At 34.5% G+C, this 14,258-nt stretch overlaps 1 protein-coding gene across 1 annotated transcript in view; it reads right to left on the reverse strand.

Moving 5' to 3' along the window:
* The window catches only part of LOC306854185 (platelet-derived growth factor D-like), a 30,159-nt gene extending 17,478 nt beyond the window's left edge, over positions 1-12,681 (reverse strand). Inside the window, exons 1-2 of the mRNA XM_079392007.1 lie at positions 12,098-12,681; positions 1,017-1,203 (exon numbers count right to left, since the gene is read on the reverse strand). Coding sequence (XP_079248133.1) covers positions 1,017-1,203; positions 12,098-12,314 — 404 coding nt within the window. The 5' untranslated portion in view covers positions 12,315-12,681. The remainder of the gene's footprint in view (positions 1-1,016; positions 1,204-12,097) is intronic.
* Between the last annotated feature and the right edge of the window lie 1,577 nt (positions 12,682-14,258).

The following is a 14,258-nucleotide window of genomic DNA, read 5'->3' on the forward strand; positions in this document are numbered from 1 at the left end:
TCATAATTCATGAACTAATCCATCTGAATCTCCACCCTCACGGGAAAACTCCATTCTCTACCTCCACTTAAACTCTTAAATAGATCTAATTTATTATTCCCGTACTTAACATTTCTAAGCTCCATGTTCACCTGAAAACATTTTTGTTGTCCACTTAAATCATTTAAATAGATTTAATTCATTATTCATGAACTCATCCAGCCGAAGCTCTGTCTTACCTCAAAATTCACTTCAAAAATGTTTAAACATCTAATTCATTATCCATGCATTCATCCATTCTAAAGCTCCACCCTCACCTGCAGACTCCATTAACTGCTGCCACTTAAAATTCTTAAAGGTGGGGTATGTATTTTTTTAAAAAACGCTTTAGAAAACTGAGTCGGGCCCAGCTTGTAGCCAATCAGCAGTAAGAGAGAGGGAGAGAGCGCTCAGTGCATATGACATTGATAACAGAAAGATATAAATGGCGGATAAAAAAAACAAGAGGAAAACATCTACGGAAACAAAAGAAGGCTTACACCGTGTCTACACCGGACACCGCGCCGCAACAGCTAGATTCTACACTGGACGCGACAAAGCTACCATTGAAAATAATTTAAAATTTGTGTCCATACGTCATAAACAGAAAGTGGTAGCAGTTTACTGTCGGGATTTGTCGTGTCCCATCCAGTGCAGACAGCATCATTGATTGTAATGAGCTCTATATTATTTTGTCGCGCCGCGCCGCTGGAGAGAACTCAAGGAGGGGGAAGGCCTGCGATCGTACGCCAAGGTTGCTTTGTTTCTATACTCGATAGGTGAGTAAGATTGGTTTTGCAGAACTAATCGTTGCCTGGGTTGCGTACGTATGTGTGGGGCGGAGCTATCAAAATAGGGGCGAGACCCTTTTGGGGTAGGGGCGCGTTTGTTTTGGTGATTTCAAATATCAACATTGGCTACCAGAAATCACTTACCCCACCTTTAAATAGATCTAATTCATTATACATTAAAGTTTCCATCCAAAGCTCCGCCCTCACCTGCATACTCCATTCTCCGCCTCCTCCAGTCCAAACTGAGCATCGAATTCCAGCAGGATGCGCGTGTTGGGCGGCGAGAGCAGTTTCCATGACAACAGCAGGTTGCGGGGGTATGAGCTGGGGAAGCGTGGGCTCTGGACATGACCTCCGCTCTTGACCATTAGGAACTCTTCCTTCCGGTACAAGTCTGTGAGGTGATTACTGTCTGTTACTGGTCACAACTTGGACAGGTAACTGCGTTTACTCTCATAGACAAATAAACACAGATATACACAAATACAACACACAGAAAGGTTAGAATCCGTTTAATTTCAGTTCATCCCAGTTCAGTTCGGAAAACAGCATAAATTCAGCTCAAATTGAATTCTCTTAAAAAAAAAATAGACCAGTTTACTTCTAATTCTCGAGGAAACAAATGAAGACAATTTTGAATGGAATTAATTTGCTGTGGATGTAAAGTGCTTTTATTTACATCCACAGTAAATGAGTTCCGTTCAAAATGGTCTTCATTTAAAGAACTTAATTCACTTCTAGTTTCATTTAGGAAGTAAACTGAATTTACTTATGATGCTATTTGTGAAGTGATCTTAATTCATTTTTGATTTCCCTCAGGAAACTAACCCAATTCACTTTTCGCTCTCTTTTTTTTTTTTTTTTTTTTTTTAGAAAAAGAAGAAGTCATTTTAGATTGTATTCAGATCCAAAGTAAACTAAATTCACTTCTGATTCTCTTTAAATAAAAGAGACTTCTAATTCTGTTCAGGAACTGATTTTTATTTATTTCTGATGCTCTTTGGGAAATGATCTGAATTGACTTCTGATTCACTTCAGGAAAAGAACAGACTTCACTTTGGATTCACTTAAAATTCTGTTCAGGAAGAGATTAATATTTACTTCTGATGCTATTTGGGAAATGATCTGGATTCACTACTGATTCTCTTCCGGAAAACAACCTTAGTTCACTTATAATTCACTTCAGGAAACGAGCTAAAGTCATGTTTGATTCTCTTCAGAAAATTTTACTTCACATGCTTCTGAATCTTATTATAATGAGAACTAGATGAACTTCTAACTGTTCACGAAGTGACCCAAATTCACTTCCGATTCGCTCCCAAAAAATAACCAAATTCACTTCTAAATCTCTTCAGGAAGAGAACAAGTCACTTTTGATTCTCTTCAGAAAAAAAGCTTAATTCTTTTTGAATTCTGTTCAGGAAGCGAGTTTACACACATTCTTTTGGGAAGTGATCTGAACTGACTCCTGATTCTCTTTAGAAAAAGAACAATTCACTTTTGATTCCTTTGGGTGAAAGAACATGAATCACTTGATTTACTGCAGAAAAGTGAACCGAATTAACATCCGATTATAAAGAAATAACATGAAATCCCTTCTGATTCTCTTCAGCACAAACAATCATTATTAGAATTTGAGCTTAATATCTGAACTGATTTCACTGAAATAGACCACAGAATCGCCGACAGAACACACAAACATGAGCAACACAAGAGAAGACAGACAGAAATGGATAAATGGTGACAGGTCTATAGAAAAAGACAGACATGCTTTTAGCCCACAAATGTAAAATATTAAAAATAGCAGATGTTATGCAACAGGAAAACAAAGATCACTCAATGTGACAGTTCATGAATCTTTAAATCAGACCAATGAGCACATCTGATCGCTGTAAAGAAAACGAAAGAATTCATGGTTCGCTAAACGAAAGTGACGACATGGACGGTGACCTGATATGTCAAAATGATGCAGCCATGATGATTTTTTCATTTCCAAAAGTTCCTTGACTCAGGACCACCATAGCATTCACACACACACACACACACACACACACACACACACTGATTATTGATCCATGCATGCAGCAAACGCTTGTGATTATGGCTATACTGCAGGAACAGGGCCACCATCCATCACCATGACAACCTGCTGACCAATGAGCTTTTAAATGAACTTAACACACAGGAATAAGGGCGCTGTAGCTCACACACACACACTACTCGCTTATTTCACTTCCATAAGTGTGACACTGACAGACAGTCTAGCAGCTTTTAGTTTAGCAGTCTCATTTACACAATCTCTCACACACCATACTTCTATAACACCAATTTGCTTCAAATTTCTAACACACTGTACATACACACTCATCACACACACACACAGTTCTAAAAGCTCTTAAAGTTTGGTGTGTTAAAATATGAGCTGTCGTCTGTTATTGTGAAGAGCTAAATACATCAGATTCAATGTTCAGAAAGTAGGTTATGTTTTAAAAAGTAGAGAGCTGCCTCACTTTCTACTTTCCCAACTCAAATCCCAACAGAAAGAGAACCTCATGAATGATTTAAAACTTGTTACATAACAATTAAGAATAAAAATGGTAAAAACATTAATTCATTTTATCATTAATATCCGGATTAAGTGTACATGGTAATATGGTACATTTTTAAATTAAATTTAATGCATTAATCATCACATTCTGTTCTTAAGTATATTTAATTAGTTAATACGGTAATTATTTAATTTGATTTCATTTGTTTTATCATTAAATTCTGGTGTTAAATTTCAAGTGTATTTAATTACGTAATATGGTCAATATTTAACTTGTATTTAATTTGTCTGGTATTAGATCAACTACAAGTACGTTTAATTAGGTACTGTAATGTGGTCAATTTTCAATTAAATTTAATTTGTTATCTTTACATGCTTTTCTTAAGTTTAATTTGTTTATCATTAAAATCTGGTATTAAGTGAATTACAAGTATATATATATATATATATATATACACACACATTATAATTTATCTAGCTTTTGTCTGCTCCATGTTATTACCGTTAACTAAAAAGTATCTAAAACAATTCTGTTAATTGAAAATAACAGAATAATAATATATTATATATATATATATATATATATATATATATATATATATATATATATATATATATATATATATATATATATATATATATATATATATATATATATATATAATATATTATATATATATATATATATATATATATATATATATATATATATATATATATATATATATATATATTATATATATATATAAAATGGTGGTCACACCAGATACTGACTGGTTTTCGGACACTCCCGGACCCCCCCAATACAGTAAAACTGCACATTTTAGAGTGGCCTTTTATTGTGGCCAGCCTAAGCCACACCTCTGCAATAATCATGCTATCTCGGCAAAGAAGAAGTGCTCACTAACACAGATTTAGACAGATTTGTGAACAATATTTGAGAGAAATAGGCCTCTTGTGTACATAGAAAAAGTCTTAGATCTTTGAGTTCAGCTCATGAAAAATGGGGACAAAAACAAAAGTGTTGCGTTTATAATTTTGTTCAGTGTATACATACATGCATATATATATATACACACACATGCATACATTCACGCGCACACACACACACACATTCAATGAAAAACTTAAATCAAAAATTAAATGAAAACAATTTGAAAATCTAAATGAAATGAAAACTGCATTAGCATTGGCAACTAAACGAAATAAGTTTAAATTGAAGCCAAAATAAATTCTAACTGCAAACAAATAAAAACAGACTAAACTAACATAAATTAGATGTACAAAATTAATTAAATAAATTAAACCTAATTAGTAATATAAAAAAAAAGAAAGAAAGCTAATTCGAAATAATAATGTACAAATGTTACTAAAATAATGCTCTATGCCATCCAGGATGGATGTATTGCTTTTACTGAGCTTGTTGCAATTCATTGTGTGGTTGTCAACTGTGCCAAAGTCAAAAGAATTTAGTCTGTGATAAATGAGTCTTTCATTGTAATCAGAATAAATAATAGATTGATCTCGTTATACAACATCAAAAGGTGTGTGCTGCGTTGAAGTGTTTTGAACAGACATATTTCTCCATCGCTGAAGAGCAGAGAAAAAATAAAACAAATCTAGACATGCATTCATGTGTGAGATCCTGAATAATGCCCGACTCTGTGTGTGTGTTTGTGTCTGGCTCACAATGAAGGTCATCCTGGTCAAGAACCACCCACTCAGACAGGAAGAGACCGGCTGATTGACATATAAAGCAATCAGTCACAGTTAATTGTGTTTTAATGTGCCTTTTAGGGTCAAGTTTATCAGAAATAGTTGATACCACACTAACTTACACTACCAGTCAAAAGTTTTTGAACAGTAAGACATTTAATGTTTTTTTTAAAGAAGTCTCTTCTCCTCACCAAGCCTGCATTTATTTCATCCAAAATATAATCAAAATTTTAAATTTTAAAATTATTTTTCCTATTTAAACTAACCATTTTCTATTTGAATGCATGTTAAATTGTAATTTATTCCTGTGATTTCAAAGATGATTTTTTAACATCATTACTCCAGTCACATGATCCTTCAGAAATCATTCTAATATTCTGATTTGCTGCTCAAAAACACATTATTATTATTATTATTATTATTATTGTTGAAAATATAACAAACAAACATAAAAATGTGAGTAGAATTTTTTTCAGGTTTCTTTGATGAATAGAAAGTTCAGAAGAACAGCATTTATCTGAAAAAGAAATCTTTTGTAACATTATAAAATGTCTTTATCATCACTTTTGATCACTTTATTTGATCACATCCTAGCTAAATAAAAGTATTAATTCCCCACCTGGCCAAAAAAAAATAATATATACTTACTCTTTTGAAAGCTTTTGAATTGTATGGTGTATAATGCTACAAAAGCTTTTTATTTCAGATAAATGCTGACCTGCACATTTATATTTATATTTTTTATCTTTTATTTGATTTTTTCTACTTTTCTTTTTCTTAATATTTGTTTGTATACTTTATAATTGCACTGTGCTTGGAGCGGACCTGACCTACATTTCACTGCTGGTTATACTCTGTATAATTGTGTATGTGACAAATAAAAATCTTGAATCTGTGTGTCTTTCAATTCATCAAAGAAGCCTGAAAAAAAATTCTCAATGTTTTAAATATTGATAATAATAAAAATATGTTTCTTGAGCAGATCAGCATATTATAATGATTTCTGAAGGATCATGTGACACTGAAGACTGGAGTAATGATGCTGAAAATTCAGCTGCGCATCACAGAAATAAATTGGTGAGCAGAAGAGAATTCTTAAAAAAAAAAAAATCTTACTGTTAAAAACTTTTGACTGCTAAGTGCACATAAAAATAAATCATCAAACAATACTACGATAGCAACCATCCATAGTTGTAGGAAAAACATGAGAAACGGTTCCACGACTCTCAAATATAAAACATTTCACTGCTCCACAGATATCTCAACAAGAACGAAACCGGAAATCATACATTTTCAGAACTAGATGCTGAGAGTGAACAATAATTTTACTCTTCCATCTTGCCCAGGTCATATTTCATTCTACAAAATAAATAAAACAAACAAGTAAATAATATACCTACATATATGCATGCATACTTGCATAACTAATTACAATAAAATAAAAACATTCCCAGAACATATTTCATTCCAAAACTGGAAATAAATATAAAAAAAATTACAAAATATAAAATGTAATAAAAAAGTATTAAAAATATATAATAAAAATTAAAATTAAAATATAAAATAAATTATAAAACAAAAATAAAATACATGAAAGAAACCATATTTTTTTCATAAGCAAAACAGCCATTAAAATTACGCAAAATATTTTCTTTTTCTCTCCATTTTCTCTACAGATAAATCCATCTGAAAACATGAAGAATTTCCAAGGACAGGAGTTCAGAAAGCATGTGTTTCTATTGACAGCTAGAGGTCAGAGGTCAAACACAGGCATAAAACTTGTATGTGTGTGTGACCCCGCTGTCAGACAGCTTCAGCTGAACTTACAGAAGCATCCAGACACAATACACTCAGACTCCTACCCTGAGGACGTGTGTGTGTGTGTGTGTGTCTGTCCATCTATTTGTAGTTTCTCTCACCTCGCGTGCTGCTCGGTGCTTGAGTGAGAGATCATGCTGAAACTGTTACACAGTTGGAACCCAAAACAGAATCTATTTCTGGACGTCTAGAGCCACACAAAACACACGTTATATCAGCACACTCAGTTTATTAGTGCACTAATATTCTATTGGAACATTTGTTCTCGTATCCATAGAAACCAAATGTTCCATCAGGATTTATTGGGAAGAAGTTGAATGACATCATCAGGAGGAGAGGAGAGGAGAGAATTATTGATCACCAAACCACAAATTTATGCAAAAAAAAAGTTTTTTGCAAAAAAGTCTTTCAAGTACATAATTATTTTGCTGTTTAACACCAAGTCTGTTTACTTTTTATAAATAACCTATTTGATTGTACTGAGTTTGATATTGGAATAATATTGTACTGTTTGAGCTACTGTAATCTAACATAAACAATATGCTCTTATTGACTTTAAATCACTTTGCAGTATGTTTTCTGTGGCAAACACAAACCGCCGTGTTCCTGGGAGAATTTGGGAAAGGAAAGAGTTTAAGCAGCTGTTCATATTCCTTACAAGGCGTTGATGTCGAACAGTACAAATATTACTGCAAAAATAAAAACTCACAGGAAACAAGCCTCCAGTGCAAAGAACATGTTCAACACAGATAATGAAGCATTTCTGTGTGCATGTCATTATTTTTGTATCCCTGATCAGATTCTTAATATGAGAAGAGTGTTGACAACACACACACACACACACACTCACTCGTGAGAAAGTAAATCAATTAGTGCTCGACTGCAGCGTCATGAAAGCCAAGCCTTCAACACTCCAGCCAGCTCTTATTAACACACGCTGGATACCGAATACACCTCCACCCCTTGTGCTTTACTCACATGGCATTTGACTTATTAAAAAAGCAAACAAGATTTGCTACCATTTAGCCTTGCTTGCAACCCATGCTATAACTTGGACAAATAACAACAGTTTTATTTTTCCCCAAATTTAATTTTTACTTTTTCCCAAATTCGGTTTTCTGTTGTAATTGTTTTAATTTTTATGGATTTTCTTAATGTACTGTACATGAACAAACTGTATTTTATATTTCTATAAATTTATAAAACTTTAATAATTTAATACAGTAACAATATTAAGGAACAATTTTTTTATTTTTATTTCTTTCTTTTACAAATTCCACTATATTTCTTTCTGAAATTCTATTTTTCTAGATTCTCCATTTCATATTTTATATATTTTTTTCACTAAAAACAGAATTAAAAACTTTACCAATTTGTTATTTTTACACAGAGCCATTTTGTCATATTTATTTATTTATTTATATTTAAGGTTATGTACAATGGTTTTATACAAATACTGACAAAACCTGTGGTTTTTAACAATTTAATATTTTTGTATTTATAGGATTAGATATCTATGAACAGTATTTTTGTTTTTTAGATTCTGTGTTTAATGGTGTAAAACAAAATCATTAAAACATTGGTGAGCCAATAAGTTAATGATTTAACAATTTTAAAAACAATACGGCCCAATGAAATCTGCATTATGTTTTTACAGATTCTTTTGAATTTTTCTGGCTTCTGCCTGTTTAATATTTAATATAAATGTATCATCAAAAACTGTGGTACTCGTTAAACTTTAATTGAATCTGGCTTTTAAAATGCAATCACACAAAAATACAAAAATGTTTCTCTTCACAACAAAACGTATATATTTTTTCAAATAAAGTGCTGAAGCAGACAGCTGGGAATATGTAGGGAAAATGGAAATTTGCAAAACATTGTGAATGACAGGCAAACAAACAAATTCTGCAGTGCTTAGAATATTTGATTTATGTTTCTCTAATTAACTTGTGTACTTTCAACAACATTGTTTCTAGAATAAGAAGTTGTTAGTATGCGGTAAAATCACAGATATAAAGGGAATAAGAGATGCGTGTCATCATACAGACATGCAGCTCACAGATGTCTGATTTCATGAGGGAAGCACTGAGCTAATGGAGATGAAACACCCAGCGCTGAAACATGCCCACCCTGGGAGACACACACACACACACACACAAATGACTTAATCACACAGATCTGCAACTGAAGCTCTATCATTTTGTCTGTCATGGAGGAATCCATGACTGTAAAAGTAGTTATAAACCATCACACACACACTCAGAGAATAACTGGAGCCTGTTCGAAACGATGAAAGAATGTGCACTAGCAGACAGCTGTATGTGAGATACAGACAGAAATATGCTGAGTAAAGACACATCCTCTTGTCTGCATGCACACACACACAAACAGAAACACCTTCAAACATTTAAGTTAAAGACTGTTTTTTGTTCATATACAAAATCAGTGTGTGCAAAACACACACACACACACACACACACACACAGCAACAGGAACAATAATTCCTACTACAATTCAAGAAGTGTGTGTGTGTGTGTGTGTGTGTGTGTGTGTGTGTGTATTGTGGGGAATCCCATACCAGATTCCTCATCACTGATGGCTGGGTGTGAACCGGGACACCCTGTGACTCACTGCCCTAAAATAACTATATTTCAGCTGTTTTACCACACACACACACACACATGGTCCACAGCTGTCAGAGATGCTCAAACACAACAGCCACATCTCTCTCAAACACACACACACACACACACACCTGGGCAAGGGTAGCTGGCACATCAAACGGTGTGAATTGTTTCCAAGTACAACTATTTAAACATCATTCCTTAATTCTTTCCATTTTTATTCATGCAAAGAATTATGCATGTAATTTTAAGGTAAAAATTTCAAAAACAACAAAATTATTAATTTTAACTAAAATTAAATGAAAACAGAAAATACAGAAAAAAATACCTGATTACAAAAAAAATACCTGATTACAAGCCATTTTTAAGGTCTCATTAATTGAGACCAGGGTTATTACAGTTAAACCTAAAAAAAAAAAAGTTAATTGAAATAAACACTTAATTTATTTTAGCTAGTTGCCAAAGCAACATTTCTCAAAAATAAATAAATAAAAACTGTAGACATTTAAAACACACATACAAAAAAAAAAACTAAATTGTGACTAGATTGTTGTAACTCGTGTTACTAAAATAAAACCGATTCAGATACCACATATAATATATTTTGAATAATTTATGATTCATTTAAATAGTCTTGCAGTGCATAATTTGTAGTTTCTACTATTTCACTTGTCGCACTGCAAGACTCAAGATTCAAGATTGACAAATAAAAAATCTTGAGTCTTGGAGTGCGACAAGTGAAATAGTAGAAACTACAAATTATGCATTGCAAGACTATTTAAATGAATCATTAATTATTCAAAATAGTAAAAAAAAAAACTCAAAATATTCTAAATAGTAAAAATCATAATGATGGAAAAATCCATGTTATTGGTCAACAACCCTAGTATTGCAGTAAACATTTTAACATTCACTACAGGTGTCACCTGTTGGAGAACTAACACACACACACACACACACATACAAATGACCCCAAAGGTCCCAAAAATAATCAAGCTTTTCATCACATCAAATCTTAATAAGCAATGTTTACACTGCATTCAGGCTTTTCATCAGTTTATGCATTCCCTGGGAATCAAACCCATGACCTTGTGTTGCTAGCATCAAACTCTACTGTTTGACATACAAGAGTACAGGAACAGGTTAAAGATCCTCCTACCACAGTAACTCAGTGCCGAGAAGAACAGCGCTGCTGAAATCAGGCATGTGACACGAGCAGAGATGATCAGAGAGCTGAAGACCTGTCATAACACGCTTCAGCTGATCACATCATCAACCAAAACTGAGGAACATTCATGCCTGTTCACATCCACAGTGACCACAGAAAGCATCTGCAGCACTTCCAAACGTCTGAATGTCATTCATGAGATCCCAAAATATCAAAGCAAGAGTTCTGAGCTCAACTAATGGCACTTGTCTGAAGCATTTGGCAATGAATTTTAAGTAACTGCCGTCAAAGTATTTCAGCAGACACTAGAAAATAGCACAAAAACATCTGTACATTTATTATTGGAATGTTTTTTCCGAAACGTTTTAGTTTCATGTTTATGTAACGTTTGTCAAATGTTACTAATTGTTTCAGAACGTTCAAAGAACATTCAAAAGTAACATTCCCATAATACTTTAAAAATCATACTATGGAATGTTCCCTTAACATTCACACAACCAAGAAAAAAAATGGTTTTAAAACATGCATCATTAAAAACAATGTTTAAAACAATACATCATTCATGGAATGTTTTTTTTTTTCTGAAGCATTTTAGTTGAAAGTTTGTCTAACATTCTTTAAACGTTGCTGCTACTTACTTTTGAAAGTTCACTGAACATTCTAAAACATTCTCATAATGTTTGCAAAATGATAAATGGTATGTTCACTTAAAACTCGCACAACTGAGGGGAAAAAATAATCGTTTAAAACAAAACTTTGTTCACAGAATATCTTAATCGTTTTAGCTGAATGTTTGTCTAACGTTCTTTAAATGATTTTTCAGAACGTTTAGAGAACATTTCATTCTTATCATTTTTGCAACATGATAAAATGGAAGTATTCCCTTAACATACAGACAACCAAAAAATATGTTTTTAATCATTAAAATTTTTTAAAACAATACTTTATGGATTTTTTTTTTTTCCTGAAACATTTTAGTTCAACGTTTATCTAACATCCTTTGAATGTTCAGAGAACATTCTAAATCAACTGCCATGATGTTTACTAAACTTGACGTTTGCATAATCAAAAAAAAAAGATTTTAAAACATTTCAAACACGACTTTTTCAGAGAACATTCAGGAACAAAGTGTTCATAACTTGAAGATAACGTTATCAAATCGTTCTTATACCACATATTGTTAGCTTAGTACTAGAACATGTTGATAGTCAATGTGATGAACTACTACACCTGCTAGCTAGAACACCTGTGTGAACTTGAGACTTCATACATGCACTAAAAAGTTGCTTAATACGACAGCGAGACTTCAAAAAAGGATGAAAAAGGAAGCATTTGAGCTCAGATGACACTCGCTTTGACATTTCTAAGTGTCCTAAATGACTTTTGGGGTCACCGTCTCTTCCAAACTCACCATTGCTGCGTGCGTTTGAAGTCCTCAGCGCTTTGGAGGACATCACCTGGGCCTGTGTGGCGTAATTCTCACCGCTCAGCGCCGCGATGAGGGAGCACACGAGCAGCCACATGATTTGGAACCGAACCGTCCGCTGATGCGTGATCCAGAAGCGCCACATGGACCCGGGGTTTCCACCGCTGCTCTGCGCGTCCTCAGATCCGGAGAACAGGTTCATATAAACCAAACCGCGGAATCCAAAACCTCTGACTTTATCTGCTTCTGTCCCGTTTGACCCCAATCTTATAATTCCACCAGAATACTTTCCATTCCTTGAACATTTACGGAAACCCGAGGACGCGAGAAAAGTGTCCTGGCAACAATAACGCGCGGGGTGCCGATGGATTCCCAGAGTTCACACATCAAACTCCTGCTGAAAGATCGGGTTGCTTGAGCTGCTGAGAGATGGAAGGAGAAAGAAAGGAAGCCCAGGAGGGCTGGACCCCTTTCACCCAGTCAGGACGAGGAAATAACGCCCGAGTGTTTGCGGGAATACTTTCCCTCGGTGCGTAACGCTGCCACTCTTTTCCTGTTTGTTTCGCCGCAAAGAAAGTTTTGAGTTTCCCTGAGGAGAAACAACGAACGCTGCGGCGTTACGCACGGGATTCAAGCATTTAGCAAACTGCAGGCCATGACTTGAATTCAGCTTTCAAACTCTTTCTCAGTGAATTACTATAAGAGCGTTTATCAAGTCTAATGGGAAGGAATATAATTTAATAAATGCTTGCTTAAGGGCTTCCTCATGAACAATTGCACCTTATCAGATGAGGACATTTCCGCTCTGGGATCTGAATTATTGGAAGTGTTTGCTATGGAATAAAAACTAGGCCTACTTACTGCACTGTATACTGCCTACTACTTTTTAAATAGTACGTGAAGATAAACGTTTCAAACAGCAGTACGCATGTCACATGACCTTATTACGTGTGTTTAATTATCAGCTCAGAATTCATTTCCATATTTAGCACTGACAATTAGATTAGTGACTATTAATTCATAAAGTGTCGATGTGTAAACATTTAATCTAAATACATTTCATCATCCATAACATGGAGGGTAAACAGACTTGACTGTATGTGGCAGGTTCTCACATGTATTTTGTGCCAAGTTTAGGGAAAACCCCACAGAAACCCCGGCCCAGTCCAGTTCTGAGCTCAGGGTGTCACGATTTACCTCCTGAGGGATGCTGTGTGTGTGTGAGGTGTTGTGGGTAACCAGGACCAGTGTACATAGTGTTGATACAGAAACTCTAGTGTACATCCTGATGTTTATCTTCATGTCTTTGCATTTCTCTCTCTCTCTCTCTCTCTCTCTCTCTCACACACACACACACTCCGAGTTTATCTAAATATGTTTGTACAGGAAACAGCCTGTTTATATTCTCCCTTTGAGCTAAACACACGTTTACAGGACTGCATAATGGACAACACATCCGATGAGTGTTTAATCTAAGAGTCGCACATGCCATTTTTTAATGGTGTTTACTCATACTTACAGTTCCAACACTAAGTATTAAACATCCCACAGTGTTTATGCTTCAGACATGAATAATTCCTTAAATCTGTCTCTTTTTACTTAAGCCTAGCAACCACTGAGAACACCCTAGCAACCATTTTAGTAACTGCATAGTAACACCTTAGAAACATCCTGGCAATCTTTAAACAATGCACTAAAAACCACTCAGAACCCCGTAGCAACAGAACATTTTAGTAACCACACAGCAACATCATAGCAACACCCTGGCAACCGTTAAGCAATGCACCTAAGAACACCTTAACAAAATCATAGCAATGCCCTAGAAATAGAACATGTTAGTAAACACATAGCAACACCTTAGCAACATCACAGCAACACCCTGGCAACCATTAAACAATGCACTGAAAACCACTCAGAATGCCCTAGCAACAGAACATTTTAGTAACCACACAGCAACATCATAGCAACACCCTGGCAACCGTTAAGCAATGCACCTAAGAACACCTTAACAAAATAATAGCAATGCCCTAGAAATAGAACATGTTAGTAAACACATAGCAACACCTTAGCAACATCACAGCAACACCCTGGCAACCATTAAACAATGCACTGAAAACCACTCAGAATGCCCTAGAAACCAGAACAT

Source organism: Barbus barbus (assembly GCF_936440315.1).
Source record: "Barbus barbus genome assembly, chromosome: 34".
Classification (NCBI taxonomy): domain Eukaryota; kingdom Metazoa; phylum Chordata; class Actinopteri; order Cypriniformes; family Cyprinidae; genus Barbus; species Barbus barbus.